This window comes from Larimichthys crocea, chromosome I, assembly GCF_000972845.2.
Source record: "Larimichthys crocea isolate SSNF chromosome I, L_crocea_2.0, whole genome shotgun sequence".
NCBI classification, from domain to species: Eukaryota; Metazoa; Chordata; class Actinopteri; family Sciaenidae; genus Larimichthys; species Larimichthys crocea.
In genome coordinates this window covers 32,057,635-32,082,516 of record NC_040011.1, presented here as the reverse complement: position 1 = coordinate 32,082,516, position 24,882 = coordinate 32,057,635, and the positions used below count along the sequence as shown (strand labels likewise).

Here is a 24,882-nt window from a genome sequence, read left to right as displayed (position 1 = left end):
GTGGCCACAAGGTGACACCTGCCAGACAGCAAAGGAACACCGTATGCTTGTACATATCTTTGGTGCTGTGTCCTCCCCTAGTGTGGCCAACTTTGCATTGCAAAAGACTGCTGCTGACAATGAGAGCTGTTTCCCCCCTCAGGTGGCTGAGACCATCCACCACAACTTTTATGTAGATGATTGTGCCAAGTCTGTGGCCACAGAATCTCATGCCATCCAGCTGGTAAAAGAACTCAATGCATTGTGCAGTAGAGGTGGGTTCCATTTAACTCAGTAGGTCAGTAATAGCCGGGCTGTTTTGGCTTCCATTCCAATAGAACATAGAGCCAAATAAATTAAGTCACTGGACCCTGACAAAGACAGTCTGCCTGTTGAAAGAGCACTGGGACTGCAGTGGAGCGTGGACTCTGACAATTTTCAGTTCAACATCAACCTGAGTCAAAAGCCACACACGCGCAGAGGCATGCTTTCTGTTGTCAGCTCCATCTTTGATCCTCTTGGCTTTCTTGCTCCTCTCATTCTTCCAGCCAAGCAGTTGCTACAGGAGCTCTGCCAAAGGGGCTTTGGATGGGACGAACCTCTAGCACAGCCTGTATCAGACCGGTGGGTGGAATGGACCAGCAGCTTGAAAATGATAAAAGACTTCAGCATGCCATGCTGTCTGAAACCCCAGGATTATGGAGAGACAAAATGTGCAGAACTGCATCACTTTGCCGATGCCAGTGAGAGTGGCTATGGCTCAGTCAGCTACATCAGACAAGTAAACCAGCAGAATGTGATACATGTCGCTTTTGTCTTAGGAAAGTCCAGGGTCCTCCCCCTAAAGACCATCACAGTGCCGAGGCTGGAGCTTGCTGCGGCCGTGTTGCTGGTAAGAGTAGACAGAATGCTGAGGAGAGAATTGCACTTGGACTTAAAGCTCTCAGTTTTCTGGACTGATAGCCAAACAGTCCTAAAATATATTGCAAATGACCGTGCCAAGTTTAAGACTTATGTAGCAAACAGGGTATCGATGATTCGAGACAACACAGAGCTGTCTAAGTGGAGATATGTTCCCAGCAAAGACAATCCTGCTGACGACTGTTCAAGAGGACTGACTGCAAGAAAATTCGTGGAGCAGAAAAGGTGGATTCATGCTCCTGAATTCTTGTGGAAGCCAGAAGAAAGTTGGCCAGTGGCGGGAGCATTGGGCTCAATGTTTCAGGATAATCCAGAGGCCAGGAAAGGCACTGCTATGTTTACAGCAGTGGTAAAAACTGAAACACCCACAGACCAGCTTATCTCATTCTTCTCAGACTGGATGAAATTACTCAAGGCAGTGGCATGGTACCTTAGACTAAAACACATTTTGATGCTGAGCATGAAGATAAAGAGGGAAAGGCCACTCCCCTCTACTCAAATTAACACCCGCTCAAATAAAGAAAAGATGAAGATTAAGTCTATTGATTTCAGGACCAACATTGGTGGAAAGCTCCTCTCTGTGAAAGATCTTGCAGAGGCAGAAAGGTCAGTTATCTCCTATGTCCAGCAGCAGGCATTCCCTGCAGAAATGGCAACACTGGCATTGTCGCCACCCAGAGTGCACAAGAGCAGCAGTCTCTGCCGGCTCGATCCCGTATTGGACAAGGGCATTCTCAGAGTGGGTGGCCGTCTGCATAAATCTGCAATGCCTGAAGAAACCAAACACCCCTGCATCTTGCCCAAAAATTTACACATCTCAGTCCTTCTCACCAGACATGTCCATGAGAGCAGTGGTCACAGTGGAAGAAACCACATCCTTTCCGAGCTCCGCAAAAGATACTGGATTGTAAAGGGCAACTCAGTAGCAAGAAAGGTGCTCTCTAGATGTGTCATGTGTCGGCGTGTGAGGGGCAAAGCAGGTGAGCAAAAAATGGCAGACTTGCCAATGGAGAGAATCCTGCCTGACCTCCCTCCCTTTACCAATGTTGGCTTAGATTACTTTGGCCCTTTTGAAGTAAAACGAGGAAGAGGCACCATCAAAAGGTATGGCGTACTTTTAACTTGTATGTCCAGTAGAGCCATCCACTTGGAGGTTGCCTACACGTTGGACACTGACTCATGCATACATGCTTTGAGGAGATTTATCTGCAGGAGGGGTCAAGTCAAGCACATCAGGTCTGACAATGGGACAAACCTGGTGGGCGCTCAGGCTGAGCTAAAAAGGGCACTGATGTCACTGAACCAGAGGAGGATCCAGGATGCCCTGCTAACTGAACAAATAGAATGGAGCTTCAACCCACCAGCAGCATCACACCATGGCGGAGTCTGGGAAAGGCTCATACGCTCCGTCTGGCAAGTGCTGAACTCCACTCTCCATCAGCAGTCGATTGATGATGAAGGCCTTCAGACATTGTTCTGCGAGGCAGAGGCAATCCTCAACAACCATCCACTCTCCACAGTGTCCTCAGATCCACATGACCTCGAGCCACTAACCCCCAATCACATCCTCCTGCTTAGATCTATGCCCACTCCGCCCCCTGGAACCTTCCTGAGGTCCGATCTCTACGCCAGACGTCGCTGGAAACAGGTCCAGTACCTGGCTGGTCTCTTCTGGAGCAGATGGACCAAGGTATATCTCCTTGTACAGCAAGAGAGGCAGAAGTGGACATCAATAAAGAAAAACCTAAAGGTTGGAGACGTTGTCCTGGTGGTTGACCCCACTGCTCCTCGAGGGTCCTGGCTATTGGGGAGAGTGCTGGAGGTCAAACCAGATGTGAAAGGCCTGGTCCGTGCTGTGAAAGTCCAGACAAAGACATCAGTTCTTGAGAGGCCCGTCACTAAGCTGTGCCGAATCATTGAGGCTGACCAGTGACCCTGACCATTATAAAGAAAAGTAATGTATACATATCTTTATTGTAGTTCATACGCTTTGTAGAAGAGCATTAAGTGCTTACTGAATTTCTGAAATTACTCTTTTGGCTCCTTTTTTTTGTAAATACTCATGTAATTGATTGTATAAATAACAATTAAGGGGCCGGTGTGTAGGAGCCACATTTAAGTTTGTTTGAATTCAGTTATTTACATTGTTTTGTGAGTGTGCACCCTCTACAGGTGAGGATGGTGGTGCGACCGATTGAATAGCAGCCCTTCAGGTATCAGGTGGAGAAGGCAGACCAGCAGACACCGTCATTGACCGCAGCGTGTGAAGCTGTGTGGTCCTGCCAGTTACAAGATTTAAAAGACCCATGCAAACAATGCGTTATTTGTGTGTTTATTTAAGTTACAATAAATTATCGGCTTCGTTCATCAATCAGCTCTCACTGGATTGTTTTTGATCACAAACTGGGGGTCTGACCCTGCACGACTGCTTTCTCCAAGTGGTGAAACAAAGGAACCTGGAAAACTGGATACAAAGGCTTACAAGAAAAACCCAAACAAAGTTTTGCCACTACAGACAGTTTAAGACATAAAAAAAGTCATATTTAGTTTATATGTCCAACATTCTGCAGAACAATCAGCAGAATGTTCACATGAAGGTCAATGTATGGTTTTAAACATCTGACATTTATTAAAGGTGTCTACTTAAATCAATACTCGAAGTATTGTTATGTTAGCATAACAGACACTTTAGAGTGAAACTTGTGAACTGGTATTAACATTACAGAAGCTTCTGTGTGCAGCTGAGAAAACTGACATCACATTGGTCCTTGCAGTTGATAAAACACAAAATTCTGGAGCCACATTCAGTATTTTACCTCTCAGCGGGATTTTTCTAATAGAATGAGTGCTGAAAATGATCGACCTACGCTAAATTTAGCCTCATCCGCTTTTCTCTATAATTTCTCATCAACTGCAGATTAAACTGTTGACTCAACTCAATACTGATGTTCACTTTTCCACAATGCAGTCTGCTTTTTCTTTTAGCACATTAAACACACCTGCAGGAACAATATATGCATCTCCAATTTGATAGGAGACATTTTCTTATGTGGCATGAGGACCTAATGGCAGTGAACCTTCAGCATTTCCTACACATCAGACAGGTAACATGTTCCAGTGAAATCATTTGAGATCCATCAGAGCTGGATAGTCAGGATAGTTATCTGGACAGCCAGATATTGAGTTTATTATACTTACATAATTTATGTGCATATAATGTTTAGTTTTGCTGTTAAAGTCTCACAATATTTGCAAAAACTACACGTCTAAGTGTGTTCATATGCTAAACACAAGTTCCTATGAGTTATTGTAGTTGTTTCCTCAGTGTACAGACACATATTGTCCATCCATCCATCTATCCATCCATCCATCCATCCATCCATTATCTGTAAGGCTGGATCCAGACTGTGACGAGACGTTTTTCCCATTCATTTCAGTGGGGGTGGTCCGGTGGTCCACACCACGGGGGGGATCAGCAAAAAACAGCTCCAGCATGCGGCCGAAAAGTTGACCCCGATCCAACTATTGGAAAAACGGAGCCCCACGTCATGTTCCGGGCCACCAATCAGACACTCAAATTGGTTTAAACCTCCACAGACAGCCTGAAATGTCTCTGAAACTGAGACTATCCAGACGGAGAAACACTGATAATCAACCTGTGTGTGTGTTCTGACTGTTTATTTAATGTACCCATCTTCTAAATTTGATTCTGACTTGCAATTAGAGACACAAAGAAGTTTAATTTGTCGGATGGTTTAAGAGAGAGAGAGAATGAGCACTGGTCAAGAGAGATACAATAACGGTGAGCGAGTGTTGGCCTTGATGAAGTCCTTAATCATGAAAACAACCCCAGACACATATTTTCTGCCACTCAAAGCATATTAATGTGTAATCATATATAGACATAGAACGCTTTGCTGTTATAGAAGTGGAATTCTGGAGATCTGCTCCATTATGAAAAGGGGCCACTAATCGGAAGAGTGGTGGTTCGATCCCCAGCACCCTCCACTCACCCTGACCCCCAATGTCTCTGAAGGAGCCCTTCATGTCCTTCATCGTCAGTGGATCACAGTATGACCAGTTTCCTTTATGCACTACAATTTTGGAGAATAGGGTGCAATGGTATAGCATACATGGATTTGCATTGCCTGCTTTTGAGTTTACCTTTGTCACAACACCTGACCCGAAACCAGCTGAGAGAAATATGGATGTTAATACATTAAACAAGTTATAACAACACAGGGCTGTGCTGAGGAGGATGGGTCACGCCAATGAGACATGAAACACAATCCAGGAATTTCAGATGGAGTGTAGTGTTCTCACTCAGAGTGTAGCAACTCTGTTTCAACACCGAGTTAAATCGAGTCCAATGAAAACAAATGTTATGGTGGAGTTGACTGTTTACTCAGCAGTGTTCAATGACATTTGGGGAAAACTGTAAATACAACAAATATTGCAGGCGTTGCCTGTACAATATTTCTCAGCAGATAGCTAGGATAGCTTCAGAGCATGTCTGCCTCACTCTCAGTCCAAGGAGAAAAAGAACTAAACAGGTAGTCAACTAACACATGTGATGTTCTTAATAAACTTTTTAACCCTTTTGCTCTTGTTATTTGACTACAACACATAAGAATGACTTATCTTAAAGCACACATTACAATGAACAACAGAAGTGCCTTTGAGGCAACACACTCCCTGCCTGGCCTATGTGAGGCCACTATGAACTTGAGGGAGTCTGAAACATCATTGTCTCCATTGTTTTGCGTAGAGGTCCCTGTCCGTGAAGTCCCCAGGAGGGGGTGGAACTCCTGATTTCTGCGTGAGGAGCATTGCCAGTGAAAGAATGAAAGGCTGCTGTGGGTCTGTACACACAGGTAGGAGTGGACGTGCATTGATGATAGCTGTGACTTCCGCCATTAGCGTTGAAAGCACCTCATGGGTTAGGCGACTTTTGTGCTGCAAGAGCATCGAATCTAGTATTCTACTAGCTACTCCAATCATTCGCTCCCAGGAGCCTCCCATGTGGGAAGCATGTGGCAGTCTGAAGTTCCAGCTGCATCCGTTCACTGACGTATTTCTGCAGTGTCTTGTCCATCTCCAATTCCTTGCTAGCTCCAACAAAATTGGTGGGGCAGTCAGACTGGAGCTGTTTAGCAGGGCCTCTGAGTGCAAAGAAATGCCTGAGAGCATTTATACAGCTGGACGTGTCCATAGACTCAATCAGTTCAGTGTGAACAGCTCTTGAACTCAAAAAACTGAACATCATGGCCCACCGTTTACTCTCTGCCTGTCCACCCTTAGTGCGTCTGGTTAGGATGGACCAAGGCCCAAAGACATCGAGGCCCACATACGTGAAGGGAGGGCAGACTTTGAGGCGCTCAGGTGGTAGGTCAGCCATACGTTGTTCTTCCAGTCTCCCACGCAGCTTCCGGCAGGTTATACATTTGTGGAGAACTGAACTGATTAGTCGCTTACCACCCAGTCCAGCTGCCCTTACTGCTCCCTCTGTGAGATGACGACCCTGATGTCTCACCTGTTCGTGATAATGTCGTATAAGCAGTAGGGAGATGTGACTGTCTTTGGCTAGGATCACTGGGTTCTTCTCTTCACATGCAAGCTGCGTATGTTTCAATCTGCCTCCAACGCAGATGAGGTCATCTTCCAAGGTTGGACTGAGCTTATGCAAAGGGCTGTTTGCAGGCACCACTCTGTTTGCTCGAAAGGCTGAAAGCTCTTTTGCAAAGGATGACCTTTGCGCAGCTTTAAAAATGACATCTTTTGCTTGAGTTATCTCATCCACGGTATGAGGTAAGTGACTTTTGTGCCATCCTGTGCACCCACAGGATGGATTTTTGTTGTTGTTGTCATGTTTGTGTCTAATTTGGCCTTTCCCATAACAAGTCCTACTTCTGTTTTTCCATCCTCCTGAACCACTCTCAGATAAGCGACGACTCCAATCGCCTTGGTCGAGGCATCTGAGAACACGCAGAGTTCTGTGTGCACAGCTGTTACGACCCGACAGGGCAAGACTTAGTCTAGGGGAATTTAGGTAACAATTAAAGTAAAGACCCAAAAACAAAGGGATTAACCGAGGACCGACTGCAAGTGCAGGGATTTATTCAATAACACAAGTTGAACAAGGCAGTTATAGCCTACCGGTGTTGATCAGCTAATCAGCTGATTGAGGAGGAGAGGGCGGTACCTGAAATCAAAGGGAGCACAAGACACACCCACCCTGGCAGGTAACACCCCCACCAATAAGAAAGAACCCCACCCACAGGTTGACACAATTAACACTACACACTATATTAACGAAAAATTACAAACACTATATTAATACATGCCTAACATACGAGATGGCACATGCCCATACAAAGTGGGATATACAGTAAAGGGGTCGATTACATCTCGACGCTGAGCTGCCTTACACATGATCTCGGAGTTGGACAACCGGCAAGATTGCTGTGCATCATTAATGTGGCACCAACGAGTTTTCTTTCGACGCTTGGGTGTCCGGATGACACAACCTGTGTGAGGAATTGTACTCTCCACTACATAGGGACCTGTGAACCGAGCAGCAAGAGCGGACTCAGGTGTAGGTGGCAAGACCAACACCTCCTGGTCCTGGACCTGCGCATGGGCCTCAGCTCTTGTTAGCACACTACCTGTAAAAACATCAGGATGTGTTTTAGCTACACGATCCGACTCTGGAATGGGCTCAGCAACAACCTTTAAAACAGTTAAATATAAAAGGCTTAAAACACTACTACTACGTTACTCTAGCCTCGTCACTGGAGGTTTTAATAAGCCCCACGGCTTTTGGTGGCATCGCAACCGGCCCTTGCTGATGCTACCAGGCAACGCAATCAGCAATCAAATGACCTGATTCGTGGCAATAAAAACACAACCGATCAGCTTTAGAAGCAGAAGACACAGCAAGGTGGACACTTTTTGTTTATTTAAATACACCGCGATACGCTCAGAGACGCAACTTTTAAACTCTTCGAGTAACATCAGTTCACGCACCGCGAGAAAATCGTCAGACTTACAAGCCGCACACCACCGGTAGAAGAGAATGCCCTTTTCTCTTGCAAAATCAATGTGGGTCTGATTGGTCACTTTACGCAGATTGTGAAACCGCTGTCTGTACGCCTCAGGTACCAGCTCATATGCCCGCAGGATAGCACTCTTAACTTTATTGTAATCAAGACCATCCTCCACAGACAAGGAAGAGCAGGCCTCCTGAGCTCTGCCTGACAACTTACATTGAAGTAAAATGGCCCACACATCCTCTGGCCAGCATAATGCAGCAGCAATGCGCTCAAATGCGCTGAAATAATTTTCCACCTCTGCCTCACGAAATACAGGGACCAAAGAAATGTGTTTACTCACATCAAAAGTGTTAGGCGGACACGCCGCGGGCTGAACCTCACCAACCTGAGTTGTGCGTACCTGTAGCTCCACTTGACGCAGCCTAACAGCTGTGTCTGCCTCCAACCTCTTCAGTTCCAGCTCCCTACGGAACTGAAACTCACGCTCGCGCTCCTCTTTTTCTAATTGCATTTCAGTCTGGCGTCTACTTTTGAGCCAGTAGTTGACTCCACGGAGAATGGGACGAAATGGGGCATTGTGACCGGCCTCCCCGCCGTCCTCACCTCCTTCAAAACAGGTGTAATCGGCTGCTCGGCCTTGGCCGGGCAGCCCTCACCTGGAGAGGTTGCGGTCTCAACCTGAGCATCCCCAGACACCGGCAAGCTAAGAACCCCCCTGCTGACCAACTCATCTAAAAGCACCGCCTTTAGCTCAGCCTTGACAAGTGTGCTAGAAGCCGGAACACCGTAATACCCCGCAACCACACGTAGATCGTTTTTCTTACATTTATCAAACACAATCAATGATGGATCAAACGCAAATGCTTCCACGTCAAATGCTGCCATCATCAAACACTCCGGTAACGCGGCGCGTATGATGTCCAAGGCCACGCACCAACAGCCATCACGACAGACAAAACTCCTCCAGATCCTGCCTAACACAAACTTCACCTACCTATCTTCTGGGGCGTGCCGGGCTCGAGGCGTCTTATAGGCAACACATCAGTGGCTGAAATACCCTGAAATGCCAGCCCCCGCCGGAGATCAAAGTCCCCGCCCGGAGTTTACCCCGAAAACAAAAAAGGCAAAATAACAAGAGCACCCGATGGAAAGGTGGGATGTAACCCAACCCAGCTGGGTACTCACCTGTATAGTCCGGAGAAGCTGCCACTGACATCACGCAGACTGCAGGTACACAGACACACAAACACCAATACATACCACAGGACAAAAACTGATTACGAACAAACAACACCAACCGGTACCACTGCGGGAATAGATCCCGGACGAGCCCCCAAAATTGTTACGACCCGACAGGGAAAGACTTAGTCTAGGAGAATTTAGGGGGGTAACAATTAAAGTAAAGACCCCAAAACAAAGGGATTAACCAAGGACCGACTGCAAGCGCAGGAATTTATAACACAAGTACAATAACACAAGTTGAACAACGTAAAGTGAAGGCTTCTTCAAACGTCACGATGACTGCCAGGAATGATCACACGCCACACGCAATGAACCACTCGCTGCGGGAACACACCACCACTGAAACACCCGGTAGGCAGTTATAGCCTACCGGTGTTGATCAGCTAATTGGCTGATTGAGGAGGAGAGGGAAAAGGGCGGTACCTGAAATCAAAAGGAGCACAAGACAACAAGACACACCCACCCCGGCACGTAACAACAGCTTTGATGAGCGAAGTTGGTGTGTATGTGCATGACTCCTTTAAGACCTAAAGAGAATCTCTCCAGGTTTCCCATTTCTTCAGCTTGTCATCTGGGAGGGATGTATCCCAGTCAGATAGCTCTGAAGTAAGTTCCCTAAGGAGGGCTCTTCCCTGGATCGTGACGGGTGCCAACAAACCCAGGGGATCACAAATGCTCTTGACAGTGGAGAGGACTCGGGTGAAGGGTTTGACAACAGTAGATGCAGTAAAAAGGTGAATGTATCTGACCTGATCTCCCATAGTAAGCCTAAGCCTATTTGCTAGGCTTGCTGATGCTTGGTTGTGTTTCCTTGACGTGAATGAAACTTGTACAAAGCTGAAAAATGGAATGGCGACCACCATCTAACACATGGGTCTTGAATGTGTGGACTGTTGGCTTATGCATGTTACCTAAACACACTTCGGCGATGTGATGGAGACGAGGCTGGTGCAAGACTGCACTTGGCGTTGGGATCTCAACTCGATTGTTTGGGATTTCAAGACACTCCATCCAGTGACTCTATCTGGAATCCTTCAGCCTTCCTACCATAAGTTTCCACGATGCCTGAGCATGTTCTGAGATGGTATGAAAGTGGTTTGTTCTCCACATTGAACAGCTCGAAGAACTCTGGTCTGGCTAAAAAGCGATTGCTCTGGTCGTCCAGGATCACATAGGCTTTAATAGCTTTGTGCCTTGAATGTTCGGGATAAACCTTTGGCAGACAAATCTTGGAGCAGGAACATCCCCACTGACCTAGGCCACAAACTTCTGTGCAACTTGTCCTAACATCAGTCACGTTAGAATCTTCTCCCTCCTTGCCATTCTCTTGTGGCAGTGGAGGAGCCTTGTTGGGTTGAAGCAATGGGCCAGGGTGCATGGCTGTATCATGATTGGTGCTCTCACACTCTAAGCACTTCACAGAAGATTTGCAGTCTGCTATATGTGAGGTTGAAGAACAGCATATTCCTTTCTGTTTTAGAAAAGCCTTTCTGCCGTCGATAGATTTGTATCTGAATATCCTGCATTTTCTGAGGGGATGTGGTTTATTGTGCAGTGGGCAGTTCTTGTTAGGATCATTATTGATTGTAGAGACCTCTGTTTTGTGAACTGTGATAGATTTGTTGGTGTTAAAGCTCTTCACATGTAGCCATTCTGGTTTTGTAGGATTTGGGCCGCTGCTTTGATGAATAAAGCTGGGGTCATTTCGCTTCTTTGCCTCGTGGCACACAAAGACACAAAAGTAAATGAAGGGAGGGAAGCGACCGTTCTCTTCTTTGTACCATGATATGACATGATATCCATCCTCCTTGGCTCCTTGTATCTCCATGAGCAAATCTCCAAGTTCACGTAATTTGGTGTGATTCTTGGCCGAAATGGAAAGCTGTCTAGCCTGTGGAAGAGTGACTGTTTGATTATTTCAGGGGCGGCATAGCAGTCACACAGCCTCTCCCATGACTTGCGTAGAGCTAGATTGGCGTTGTTTACATGCACTGAGCGTATGCGTCTCACTTGTTCACCAGACTCCTTCCCTAACCACTTGGTCATGAGGTCTAGTTCTTGTGTTGCTGTGAGTTGGACTTCAGCTACTGCATTGGTGAATGAGGACTGCCATGTATGGAAGTTCTCCGGCTTATCATCAAATTGGTACAGACCTGACACACCAAGATCTCATCGTGCCAAATACTGTGCCAGAGGGTCTGAAGGGAGTGGTGTGCTAGCTGGAAGAATATGTGGGGGTGTGTATGGCTGAGCAATGAGCATGTACGTGTTTGGAAGAGTTTATTCTTTTAGTGTCAGTTTTTGGCTCAGCTCTGTTCACTTCAGACAGGTTTGGTACAGGTAAGTATGTGTCATCTCCCTTTTCCAGCTTCATATTGTTATTGGTAGGTTGAAATTCTGTTATGGTTACAGGTGGGTGCCACGTCTTGAAACTGTCCCATGACACAGCATGGTCTGGGGTTTTTATAGACGGGAACGGTGCTGGTGGAGAGGTAGGCTGATCCTGCTCAATTTGAGATTGAACATAATCACTGGTGCGTTGCTGTATAAACCTTTCTTCTGACTCAGATTTCTTATTTTTCAATATGGCGTCCATATCCTCCAACACTTGTGCCTCCACGATGGCTGCATCTGCTTCACGATGTAGCGCTAGCACTTCCAGCTCTGTATCGATTCTAGCAGTTGAGGTGTCTGCGCATAGATGCATAGTCTTAGCATAGTTGTAGACATGTGCTTTATTGTAAGATGCCTGTGTAGTCACAGATAGAGACTATTGACCTAGGGGTCATATGACCCAGCCAGTGCGGAGCCCTGAAGAAAAGACTTCTTTAGACCACTCCTGGGGCCAGAGGCTATTTAACTAGGGGGTTATTCTACAATACCTGTTTAGTCACAGGCTGAAATCCTGTCCACTCCTGGGACAGAGGGTATCTGACCGAGAGGTCAGACAAGAACAGGTCCGGAGAAAACAAGACCTCTTTAGATGCATTGATGAGGAGTCGGGTCAAAGGTTAAGCCTATAGGGGGTTTTCCTGGGAAAGGACTGTTTATTATCTTTCTGTTTCTTTGGTCTTAAGTAACTTCATTGTATGTTTGCCGTGAGCTCTTGTTACTGCATGTCATGGGGAGGCACAAAATAACCTATATAAAGGCTTGTCCGGCATAGATCGGGAGAGTCTCTCATCATTCGGCCAGGAGCTCTCCAAGTAACGTTTTACTTGTTACGATACTGAACTTGTTGTAATAAACTTGTTATACAACTAAGACAGTGTCGGCGGAACTTCTCTTCAAACATCAGCATCACTACCGAAAATACACAAAAGAGTGGTGTCTCGAATCGACGGGACGTGTTTGCGGCCAAGACGCAGCTGGACGCGGCTCTGCTTTCCTCCTCTCATCCAAGGTGAGCCTTTGCCGTTTTACTGTTTGGGGGTGGCGGTTTGGCTGTCGCGGTAGTCTGGCTGTGTTGGGTCGCACCGGGGAGGTCCTGTGTGGGTGGGTGTGTTTTGTGCTGTGTTGCTGTTTTTGGGGAAGTTTCGTTTAAATTTGCTTACTCTCCATCGTTTTACTGCGTTGCTGGCATTGCAGTAGGGGGGAGTGATGGTAGAGTAAGACTTATTGTTAAAATTAGAATAGAAATGTTTGTCTAGAGGTAAAAGGCAAGAAGCCTTACAACAAGTAACGTTAGCTCGGAGTTTGGAAACTCTGCGGGATTACCTGCGGCGGCATGAAAGTTAGACGAGTAAAAACGTCAAGGAAAAAGGATTTAAGGAAACTGCGAATTTGATAAAAGCCCTCTGGGAGGCAGTTTTAGACCGGCCCAAAAACCTGGACAGTTCACTAGGTGATGTTCAGGTCGGTTATAAAGTATAACTGGGAGTGTAGGCGACTGATGCCGTTTTGTCAGATATTCTGCACTTCATAAGGTAGCATAAATTTAGATTAAAGGATAAAGGACGCGGTAGAGCATGCTCAAATAGGTTGTATGAATGGGTCGACTTTAGAATAGCTTGTTAATTGTGATTTTGTGTTTGGTTTGTTATATTGGGGATTTTTTGAGTTAAAGGTTAAATATATTGACAGGCCGGAGAAGGACTCCCTCCTCCCTCTTTTGCCTTTCTCTGTTTCTCTGTCTCTGTTGAAAGAGACGTCAGCGCTACGGACTGAAATTGTGTGTCTTTATGTGTGTGTGTTTGGAGTATGACCACTTTAGTTTAAACATGTGGCCATTCTTCCAGTGTTAAGTATTATCTGATTAATAAAAATTAACTATTGCTATATTATTAGGATTTAGCTTATGATATATATATATATTTTTTTTTCGGAAGACATTTATTTTTATGAATGAAACTATGAGCCTTTTTAAAGACATTTTTATAAATCTATGAGCCTTTTTAAGGACGTTTGTAACTTCTATGAGCTGTAAGAAGGACGTTTCCTATAAGAAAGTAATAAGAGTTAATAATTTGTTATGAGCTTCCGGAAAATAGTTATTAAGATATATAAGGAGTGGAGAGATTAATGTATGACTTTATAGAAGATAACCATGATCGAGAGGAGTGAAGAGTGTTGAGTGTGTTCCGAGGTTGAAGGATTTGAGAGTGTGGAATGCATTGAGAGGTTTTGGTGTTGTAAAAGAATGATGTGACATGAGGTTTGGTGCTTAAGAGCGCAAGATATTGGTTGTAAATCACCCTAAAAGTGCGGACGGGAAAAGGGGGGTTACAAAAGTATATTGAATTGAATCTCAATAAAATAAACTGAAGTCTAATTCTTGTTTTTTCCATTGTTCCTTGCATCTGTGGGAGAGACACGGAGAGAAAGGCGGAGGCTGAACAGGGGGTTACACGGACCAGTTCAGTGACGTCAGACTCCAACCCAGACCACTGCACAAGGCCAGTACTGTTTTTGTTCACGAACTCTTGCTATACCTGCTGGTTTTGAAATATGTGTATGTGATTAAATCTTTATAGCTTGAAGTGGGGAATAGCATATCCTGCTTGTGTGTGCTATTCTGAAAAAGCTTGGCAACATACTGACCAGTTAAGGTGTTATATTGTGGATTGCAACTGTGAAGCTTTGTTGGTTGTGCATTTCCTGCTGTTTGGTGTATTCAGTGCTGACTTGTGTTGTATGATTGGATTTGAGATTCTTTTAAGAACTAGAAGTGAGAAGCTGTGAGGGTGGTTGCTTGCTTTGTTGTCAGCAGCTGCTACTTAGGTTGGGTTCATTGACTGTGGCAGAAAATATTGATACATCAAATTAAGTCATTAGCCTCACACACATGCAAATTATTTGATTAATTGATTGATCAGTTGGGCTAATTGTTTAATGAATTGATTGGTTTTAAATAATTGATAATTTGATTAACTTGATTAGTGTCAAGTGATTGATTTGATTAATTGATTAATTTGGTTGATTGTTTGGTTGTTTGATTAGTTCTCTGAAAAAGTAACCTGAAGCAGCTAAAGATGCCAAAAAAGAATAGTAAAACCGCTAAAGGAATCACGCCTCTTGATATAGTTCAAAAGAATAATCCATTAATAAAAGAGGTCTCACGAATCTCAACAAAATGGTCCCGCCGTTGTTGGCCAGAGATTGACCAACCCTGGCCGGCGGAAGGAACCTTTAATCCAGATGTACTTAAAAACCTACAAGTGCTTGTTTTAAGGGAGAAAGGGAGAGAAGCGTAAAGAAAAGAGGCGCACAGAACTAGCGATGCTCCAGCTGTTTGAGAGTGAGGGACAGAAGTGGACCAAGGCTGCAAAGGAGAAAAAAGAGAAAGAGATGGTGGACCTTGCAAACATCACTAAACAAACCGAAAAGCTAATGGTTGAAGTTAATACCCCTTTCACCCATACCGCCTTAGAGAAGAAACCTCCCCCTTATGACAAGAAGGTAGAGTTTCAAGAGATATATCCTCAGCTCCCAGTGATTTCTCAAGACGGTAGTTATCAAATCATGGATGATGAGGATAGAATAATTGAATCCGGACGAGCGGATACTCTCATAAGGATGTATCCAAGTACAAAAAGCAAAAAGACAGCATTTCGACGGGAGACAAAAGGTGCATCGCGATATAGAAAGACACAGGTTGGGGATGACACCGATCAGAGCGACTCAGAGGGAAACTTGGGTGGTTACAGTTCTGCAGTCAGGCGGATACTAGCTAGAGCAGAGAAGAAGGGGGATAAGAAGCCAAGGAAAAAGGCCTTGGAAAAAGAAGATGATGATTCTAACAGAAGTGATGATGGTCATAGTGATGACGATTGGGGGAAAAGAGGTGCCTCGGCTTCAAGAGGGTTTTACCCGCGTATCTCTAGCACTTGTGTGGAGGAAGACAGACAGAGAGCAGTAAAAGATATTGAGGAGAGTATAGAAGACTGCATCTCAGATCTGCTTGGTACTTCTAGTCTTGATCATCAGAAAGCATTGGGAAAGCAGTTAGATGAGCTGCAAATAAGGGAGAGAGAGTTAAAGGAGTCAGCAACCACAAAATATGCCTTACGTTCAAGGAAGAATGAGATCGAGAAAATCTGTCCAGTTGTTATTCGCGGACAAAATCTAGAGTATAAACTTTGGCAGAGCTCAGACATGTCGGACATCCTTGAGAAACTGCCTACTTTGCAGGATGGAGCGCATCCTTGGATTTCAAAGCTAGAAGAACTTATGGTGGGGACACATATGGCTGTGGGAGACATTAAAAAACTGTTGGCTAGTCTTCTTGGTATTGCAGGCATGGAAGAACTTCTGCAGAAGGCAGGCCTTAATCGGTATGTGGGAACGGCTGTGAAAGATTCTGAGTTGTTTGCTGCACATAGAGGTGTAATGTGGAGAGCCTTGAGAGAAACATTTCCAACAAATGTTCACCCAGATAATATTTTCATTGAGCCACTGGGATCGGAAGAGAACCCTAGAGCATATGTTTCGAGAGCTCATCAGACCTGGAGAAATGTCACAGGGAATAATCCAGACCTAAACCAGATGGAACAGTCAATCCTGAGAGGAAAACTACAGAAGGGACTGCCTCTACCAGTGAGGAGTAAATTGGCAGAAGTAGTTGGATTGGGGAGCATGACTAAAGGGGTATACACAGATCATATAGCCCATCAAGTAGAACTGTATAAAAAGAAGGAGCATGATCAGAGGGAGCAAGACCAGGAAACCCTTAGAAAACTAAACCAAATACAATTAGTAGATAACAAGAAGAAGGAAAAGAAACAGGCTGTAGTCATACAGAGCCAGCCCCAGGTGAATCAGCCTTCACCAGTAAATCAGGTTTTGCCACCAGCACCTCAGCCACAGCCAGTTTTTGGTCAGCAACAAACCTGGAGAGGAAGAGGTCAAGGAAATGTTGGAAGAAGCAGAGGTGGACGATTTAATCCATATTTTCAGCAGTCTTCTGATGTATGTTTTAATTGTGGACAGCCGGGTCATTTTGCTCGTGAGTGTGACAGGGAAGGAGAGTATGTCAGAGGTAATTTTAGAGGAGGCTTTCGGGGCACGACCTCAAGCACGACCTCCCAGGGGTCCGGTGAACCCGTACAGTGGGCCGGAACCTGGATTCTAGAGGTGCCCAGATAACTCGAAAGGGGGGTGTCAGCTGGTAGCATCAGGGCCGGAGAGTGATCCAACTATAAGGGTGAAAATAAACGACCGACCATTGGAGGTAATGGCAGATTGTGGAGCTGCTTTCACCTGCATTCGGCCTGAAGATGCTATACATCTCCCCATGTCTGGTCAATTGATTCGGACGATCGGGTTTGAGGGAATAAAACAGCTGAATTCCTCTCACGAAACCAATGAGCTCCGCTATAAAAAATTCAAGATCACAAAACCCGTATTGGTATCAGAACACACACCCATTGCACTTCTGGGAAGAGATGCATTGTGCAGGTTGAACTGTGTGATAAAATGTACACCGGACGGCTGTCTGGTGGAGGTACCAAGTGATACAATTTACCAAGCAATGATGGCAGTGGAGACTGAAGCTTCTTCAGTACTTTGGCTTGGAAATCTTAGTGCAGATCTGTTGGAGCCAGCCAGAGTGTGGGAGAAGTTTATTGTGGCTAATATGCCTGATGCTAGAACACCAGAGTATCCATTGCATTGCACACTTAAGTATTTTAAAGATGATGTCCAGTCAGATTTACATGAATGGTTGAGGAATCAAGCAAAGCAGATTCACCTTAACTCTTGCTGCATCATTTTGGGTCCACAAGGAGCGGCTATGCGGATAACCAGAAATGAGTATTTAGATAAATAATTTGAGATTGAGAAGAGTGTGCCACATGTAACCCTGTTTGTCTCTGAGGAATATGAACAGAAGCATGTAGGAGACATGATGGTAGAAGCAGAGGAAGCTATTTTCGTTCAAAGGAAAGAGAATCTTGCTGTTTGGAGGAGTGAAGACCAGCGGTTTATCAAAATTATGATTTCAGCACAAGGGAAAGGACAACCACAGATTGTGAGGATGACCCATGAGTCAATCTGCAGTGCCAAGGCAGATCTAGCCACCAAGGAAGAAGAAATGTTGCGACAGGTTCCAGAGTGTTTGTGGTCTCAACATAGCACAGATATTGGACTGGTTAAGTCAGCTCAACCAGTAAGAGTTGACCTCAGACCAGGAGTTAAACCTCCTTGGAAGGATCAGTATCCACTGAAGGAGGAGGCAATCCGTGGGATTGAGCCACAAATCGAAGGCCTTTTGAAAGCAGGTGTGTTGAAGATAACACAAAACCCCTTAGAGCAATACGCCATTGTTGCCTCTGAAGAAACCAGATGACTCCTACCGCTTGGTACATGATCTAAGAGCAGTAAATGAAGTGGTAGCAGATTATCCAGCAGAAGTGCCAGACCCACATACTTTGTTAGCTCAAATCCCACCTGATGCAGCATTTTTTACGGTTCTAGATTTATGTGGAGCATTTTTCAGTGTTCCGCTTGGCATAGAGAGTCAGGGTTTGTTTGGGTTCACATACAATGGAAAATTCTATGAGTATGAGAGATTGCCACAAGGGTTCAAACATAGCCCACACATTTTTAACAAAGTGCTGAAGGATGATTTGGTAGGGATAGATCAAATACTAAAAAGTACTGTCATTCAATATATGGATGATATTATCATTTGTTCACCAGATGAAGAAACATGCCACAAGGACTCAATTAAACTGTTGCAGATTTTGACCGAGAAGGGTCATAAGGCTTCTCGGAAGAAGCTGCAGTATTGTAGGGAGAAGGTAGTGTATTTGGGTCAAACAATAACGCAGGGACACAGGAGCATATCAGGTAATCAGCTTAAGGCTATTCGTAAGGCTCCAAAGCCTAGAACAGTTAGAGAGATGATGACATTTCTTGGTATTGCTGGATATTCCTCAGCATGGATAGAGGACTATGCTAGCCTAACAGGGCCTTTGAGAGCCATGATTAAACAGACAGGTAATACCAAACTTCATTGTAATCTTTCCTGGACAGAAGAAGGCCTTTTGGCTTTTGAAACAGTTAAGCAGAGGTTACAGGAGGCTCCAGCACTGGCACTTCCGGACTACTCTAAGAATTGTTTGTTGTATGTGTCCACCTCAATGGGAGGTAAATATGCGTGTGCAGTGCTTTGTCAGCCAACAGGCACAGGGACAAGTCCTCAACCTGTTTCCTATTACTCTACCGCATATTCAGAAGTAGAAATGGGGTTGCCACTATGTTATAGAGCAATGGTTGGAGTCTCCCTTATGTATGATAAGGCATCATCTGTTACAATGGGGTATCCGGTGACTATTCTTACTCATCATAGTCTCAGGAATCTTTTGAATTATGGTAAATATACATTGACCATGCCGAGGCTTAGAGAATATCATAGGCTTCTAGAGCAAGAAGATGTTACTTTAGCAAGGTGTGCCACAGTGAACCCGGCTGAAACGTTGCCAACTCCAGAGGACGGTGAGCCACATGATTGTGTTCATGAGGCAGAAAAGTATTCAAGGCTTAGATCGGACTTACAAGCCCTCCCATTGCGTGAGGCAGGCGTAGAGTATTGGACAGATGGATCTTGTTATCGTGTGAGGGATAAGTTGAGTGCAGGATATGCCATAGTAAAAGCTCAAGCAGATGAGTTTGTTGTGGAGAGGGCTGAAACAATGCGTCTGCGCAGCTTGCAGAGCTTGTGGGGCTAACTGAAGCATGTTTGTTAGCTGAAGGCAAGCGAGTGACGATTTATACGGATTCTGCCTATGCTCACAATGTGTGTCATCTGTTTGGGTCAGTGTGGAAGAGCCGAGGGTTTAAGAAAACCGACGGTTCCCCCATACAACATCACGCTCAAATAATGAAGCTGTTGCATGCTATGATGAAACCTAAAGAGATAGCAATAGCGAAATGTGCAGCCCATAGAGCAGATATGTCCAGAGTTACGCAAGGCAACAAAGCAGCTGATGAGGCCGCAAAGGCAGTCACAGGAGCAGATGGAGTGGGTAAAGTTTTGTTGGTCACACATGAGGTTGATCTGGAGGATAAAATCACGCTTAGGGATGTGATTTTAATGCAGGATGCAACCCCTGAAATTGATAAACAGTTGTGGAGAGACTGGGGTGCCACCTAGGATGCTACGGGTCTTTGGAGGAATCATGAGGGGCTGATAGTAGCTCCTCCAGATCTGGTAGGATTAATGATTCAAGAGGCACATGGGTTAGCCCATGTGGCAAGGGGGGAAGTTAAGAGGAAGATTATAAAGGAGTATGGATTTTGGGCACCATATTTGCTCGAACAGATTGATTATGTCATAGGCAGGTGTGCCATCTGTTTGAAAAATAATGTCCGAAGGGGGGTGAGGGTTCCACCCGGTCACATTCCAACGCCAAGGGGTCCTATGCGAGAGCTAGTTGTGGACTTTGTTGACATGATCAAACCAGTCGGGGGTAAAAGGTACATGTTGGTTGTTGTGGACCGATTTTCAAGATGGCCTGAAGCTTGTCCAACCAAGCGGAAGTAGAGTTGCACGATACCCACGGTATACACGGTACCCCGCGGTGCCAAATCATAACCGTCGCTACTATACTAGAAATTTTACACGACGGTACTACCGTGGATTACTATACTACCGGTGCCAGTTTCCGCTACATAGCGGCCGCCTCTGCTCTCCTCCCGGCTTCTCACTGCATGCTACTCCTTTGTAAACAAACCAACATGGAACCGCAACCGAACTACACAGCTGCTGAATGATTGGCTGTTTGCCTGTTACTGGTGACGTCCAGGGATATGATAGGCTGTTTCCGCACGCTGGGTCCGCCCGTCTGTTAGCTGATTGGCTGTTCGTGTGTTTCTGCCGGCAAGAACGAACTCCGCGAAGACAGCTCCGCTTCGATAGAAACTCGCTTCAAAACAAACAACAAGCTAAAGTTCTGTCTCGCCCAGACACGAGACAACACACTCACCATGGCAGAGGCAGCGAGTCTGCCGTGGCGTCTTCGTCAGTGGCAACACTAATTTTGCTTAAAAAACAAACGTCGTTGTTTCAAACTAACTTGTACAAATACATTGCAGTTTATAAAAATAATAATAATAAAAAAAGGCTGCAGTATCGCGATAATACCCGGAACCGCGATACTTTGTCTGGTATAGTATCGTGGTTACTCATTTTAGTATCGTGACAACTCTAAGCGGAAGGATGCTCAGTCAGTTGCCAAGTTTTTATGTAGAGAGGTCATAAGCAGGTGGGGGCTTCCAGATCGAATATCCTCGGATAATGGCAAAGAGTTCGTGGACAAGACAGTGAAATTGATTTTGCAAAAACTGGGAGTAAAACAACGTCTTGGTGCAGTCTATCACCCACAGAGTCAAGGAATGTGTGAGAAAATGAATGGAGTTTTGAAAAATCGAATCCTTAAAATTTGTCAACACACAGGCTTAAATTGGGTCGCTGCACTTCCTTTAGCTTTAATGGCATGTCGCTTGAGTGAGTCACGTGATTTACACATGACACCGCATGAGTTGGCTACTGGGAGACAAATGCCAACACCTTGTTTGCGCACTAGTGGAAAGGGACCAAGTCTGGCCCTTTTGGAAGATGAAATGAGAGCACATGTTGCATACATGGTTAGTTTGCACAAAAGAATATCTACGTATGTTTCTGACAGGCAAAGGAAAGAGGAGGTGCAGGACAGACTTGATGAACAAGAAAGGATTACAGTGCAACCTGGAGACAAGGTATTTGTGAAGGTCTTCAGGAGGAAGTGGTACAGCGAACGGCGCGAAGGACCATTTGAGGTCGTTCGGAGTACAGGAACTGCGGTTCAGGTTAAGGGGTCTCCAACTTGGTACCATTTATCGCACTGTATTAAAGCACCCAGTGAAGAGGTACAACAGGCACGGGGTCAAAATGATGAAGGTCCGGGAGAAGGGGATCACTATGTGGGAGAGCGTGCAGCTGATAGGCAGATGCACGAGGTTCCCCAGAGTCAAAATCCAGAGAGAGGGACTGTTCAGGTTAGGGAAGCTGTTAATGATGTTGACGATGCTCCTGATGGTACCTGTGATGATGATGTTGACAATGGACAAGGGAGAGAATTCAAGGACATCAAATTTCAACATGCCCCAGAAACATCAGGGCATGGCTCAGGTGAGAGTAAAACACCAGAGAAGGGATTTGACTCCAGTCCAGGAGAACTTAGAGATCAAAGTAGACAAAGAAGCCCCAGGCCAGTTCGAAGGAGAGTTAAACCACTCCGCTATGCAGACTAAGATTGTGGAGAACGCGTCACAGCTAACAACAAAAGCACCTGACGTAGGGTCTACATTACCAAAAATCGAGGAGACAGTGGTCAGAGCCAAGCTTGGAGAAACCACTATTCTTCCTTGCAGATGTGGTAGAAGAACTGGTGATGCGGATTTTCGTTCCAAAAGTGGACACATAGTCGTAGAAAGGAGGTGGAGCTGACACATCCTGGGGATCCCGGGTCAGCTTATGTTGAGAAGAAGCATGTATTATACAATGACTTACGACACAAGAAGATTGCGAGTGATTGCTCGCTTGTTGTAAGTGATCTGACGTGGGAAGATGAAGGGGAGTATATGTGCATTTACCGAGAGCCAGAGTTTAAATTTGTTTTATCTAGTCACTCTTGGATTGAAGGCGATGTCTCTCGTAGGGTGAGATTGATGATAACAGATTTGAAACCGGTTGAAACAACTACTGTAGGGGTAAATAGCATACAGAATAAGATGACTACCTTGAGCTTAGGACTTACAAAGAGAGTGGATGGGTTGGACCAGAGTACAACCCTGGCGACACCATTGACAACTAAGAAACTGATGGACGTACCACCAAGATTTGACAAATTATCTTTGAAAAGTGAAGAAATGTTAGAGATACCCATAAACGATGAGAAGATTACTGCAGATGCAGAAGGAGAGGTTGATCAAGAGCATGCATCGAAGGAGAGAGGAGTTAAGTGGAAAGCCTACGGTTTTGATGCTTCAGCATTGGGGATTATAGACCCATGGGCAAGTAGGAATTTATGGTTCCAGCAGCTAACACATTCAGTTAGATCAGTCAAGAAATTGAAGGGTCCATGCTTGTTGAAAATACCATCACCAGGCACTTGGCAATCAATCCTGGAAGCAGTACCAGAACCATTATCAAATATCTGTCAACTTTCTGCATTGAAATGGCTTTGGTATCAACAGAGAGCTCCAGAGGACAAATTAATGACTACATTGGTGGGGCTTTTTAGGCCTAGATCTAATTGTTCGTGGTTAGAGAAGTTACCATATATAAATTTACTTGACCAGCATGAGGATGTGAAGACAGCTGTTCCTGATGCAATGGAAGTGAAAGCTGTAAAGGCGAAGGGCTGCTTTTGTGCAAGGGAGGTTGAGAAGGGATCTGCAATGTTTATGGGGATATCCAAGTGTGACAGATATTTTATGGATTTAGGAAAGGATGGTAGTAAGGAGGAAGATAAGCACTATGAAGTAACGTTTCAAGGTCCAAATCGTGATTTGAATAGGACGTTGTTGGTAGAACATAACGTTCTGCCTGGAGATGTGAACATAGGAAATTTTAAAGATATTTGGTGGGTTTGTGGGGAAAACGCTTATTTATTTCTACCTTATGGGTGGTCAGGATGCTGCTATATGGCAACACTGAAGCTCCCATATGAGGCGTTTGTTATCCGGACAGAGAAAGCATCTGATGAGTCTAATGCTACTTTGGGGAGTAGGGTTAAAAGAGAGCTAGCACAATTTCATAATTTGGATTCCTACCATTGGAGAATAAGTATAGGTGAAAAGTGGGGAATAGGATTGTTCCCATGGTATGGAGTGACGTTCTTGGCTGACCATATTGATAATATTACTTAGATCTTGCAGGGTTTCGCAAATGAAACTATAAAAGGGTTTGAAATGTTGACAAACACCCAAAGGAATCATAGACTAACATTGTTAAAACATGACATGGCCCTGGATTACATTTTGGCCAGACAAGGGGGCCTATGTGTCGCTTTAAATTTGACTGGAGATGCCTGCTATACCTTAATCCCCAATAATTCAGATAATATAACAAATGTCATTGATGCATTGAAGCAGATAAGGGATGCTTTTGGATCATCGGAAGGAGCTGGACGGTCTGCAAGTAGTTGGTTGCAGGAGAAATTAGGTCCATTAGGAGCAGTGCTGTTCCAAATCCTCATAGCAGTACTTGCATCACTATGTGTGATGTTTTGTTTTTGTACATTGCTTTTGACATTTGCAAAAGCTATGATATTGAAATGGGTTGGGGTAGTGATGCCAGGAGACCAGGTCCAGATGCCCCTAATGCAGAGGCCTGAGTCGGATGACGATGAAGAAGTAGGGTTGGACGGTGAACTGGAGGAAAGATACCCGTTCTAACTATGTATAATACACATATAGTTTCACATATGATTTAGTTGTCTAGTCATTTAGTAGGGGTACGGTAGTGATTGGGGTTAAAGGGGGGTAGTAGTCAATGCAATTCATATGTTTGCAGGAGCTTTATATTGGTTATAGAAATTGTATCAATGTTTTCAAATGATATGTGTTATTTCTGCAAAGATACTGGTTGGTGTTTTCTTTTTCCCTTAGAACAACAGTGGGGGAGGACCACCAGGGGGGTGGTTGATGATTCAAGGATCCCAAGCTGATAAAGGGATTCAGAGACTCCAATAAGGACAATCAAAAAGGACAAATAACCCTGGACTCTGGACAAGGACATTGTGAGAATGTCCAGAGTAAACATCATCACAACTTGGAAATCAACTATGCTTTAATCAACACTGTGGAGGAACTGTGAGCCCCGATGAGTGACAAAGAAGAACGGAAATGGAACGGAAATGCATGTATATGATGTTAATCTGAATGTTAATCTGTACCATTTATTATGTTACATTGTATTCAATTTGTGGCTAATATGTTGGAACCTCAGGTTTATGTTTATTTTTCGGTCCGTCAGGGACAGTGGGGTTAGGCAGGGTCAGGTCCATTGGAGGGTGCGATGGGTTGACTAGCCTGAAGGTGGATATTTTTGATTTTATTTGCTGAGGTCTCCATATGTATTTGCTTTAATTGATATCAATATATAATGAGTAACATTATTGGATTGGAGTACTATATGTGGCCGCCAGGGGCAGAGGGGCCGTGAAAGAATTTTCCTGTCTAGATTGATGGACGGATATTTCGG

At 44.8% G+C, this 24,882-nt stretch overlaps 1 protein-coding gene across 1 annotated transcript; it reads left to right on the top strand.

Annotated features, from left to right (window-relative positions):
* Positions 1-15,779: 15,779 nt before the first annotated feature.
* LOC113747068 (uncharacterized) lies at positions 15,780-24,551 on the top strand. The gene is made up of 2 exons (XM_027285181.1): positions 15,780-16,642; positions 23,842-24,551. The coding sequence occupies exons 1-2, from the start codon at positions 15,789-15,791 to the stop codon at positions 24,011-24,013; spliced, it is 1,026 nt and encodes a 341-aa protein (XP_027140982.1). The 5' UTR covers positions 15,780-15,788; the 3' UTR covers positions 24,014-24,551.
* The last annotated feature ends 331 nt before the right edge of the window (positions 24,552-24,882 follow it).

Coding starts and splice junctions, on each gene's coding strand:
- LOC113747068 (XM_027285181.1), top strand. CDS start 15,789: ATGTCGGACATCCTTGAGAAACTGCCTACTTTGCAGGATGGAGCGCAT. Junction 16,643..23,841: donor CCGGGTCATTTTGCTCGTGA/GTGTGACAGGGA, acceptor AGGAGAAATTAG/GTCCATTAGGAGCAGTGCTG.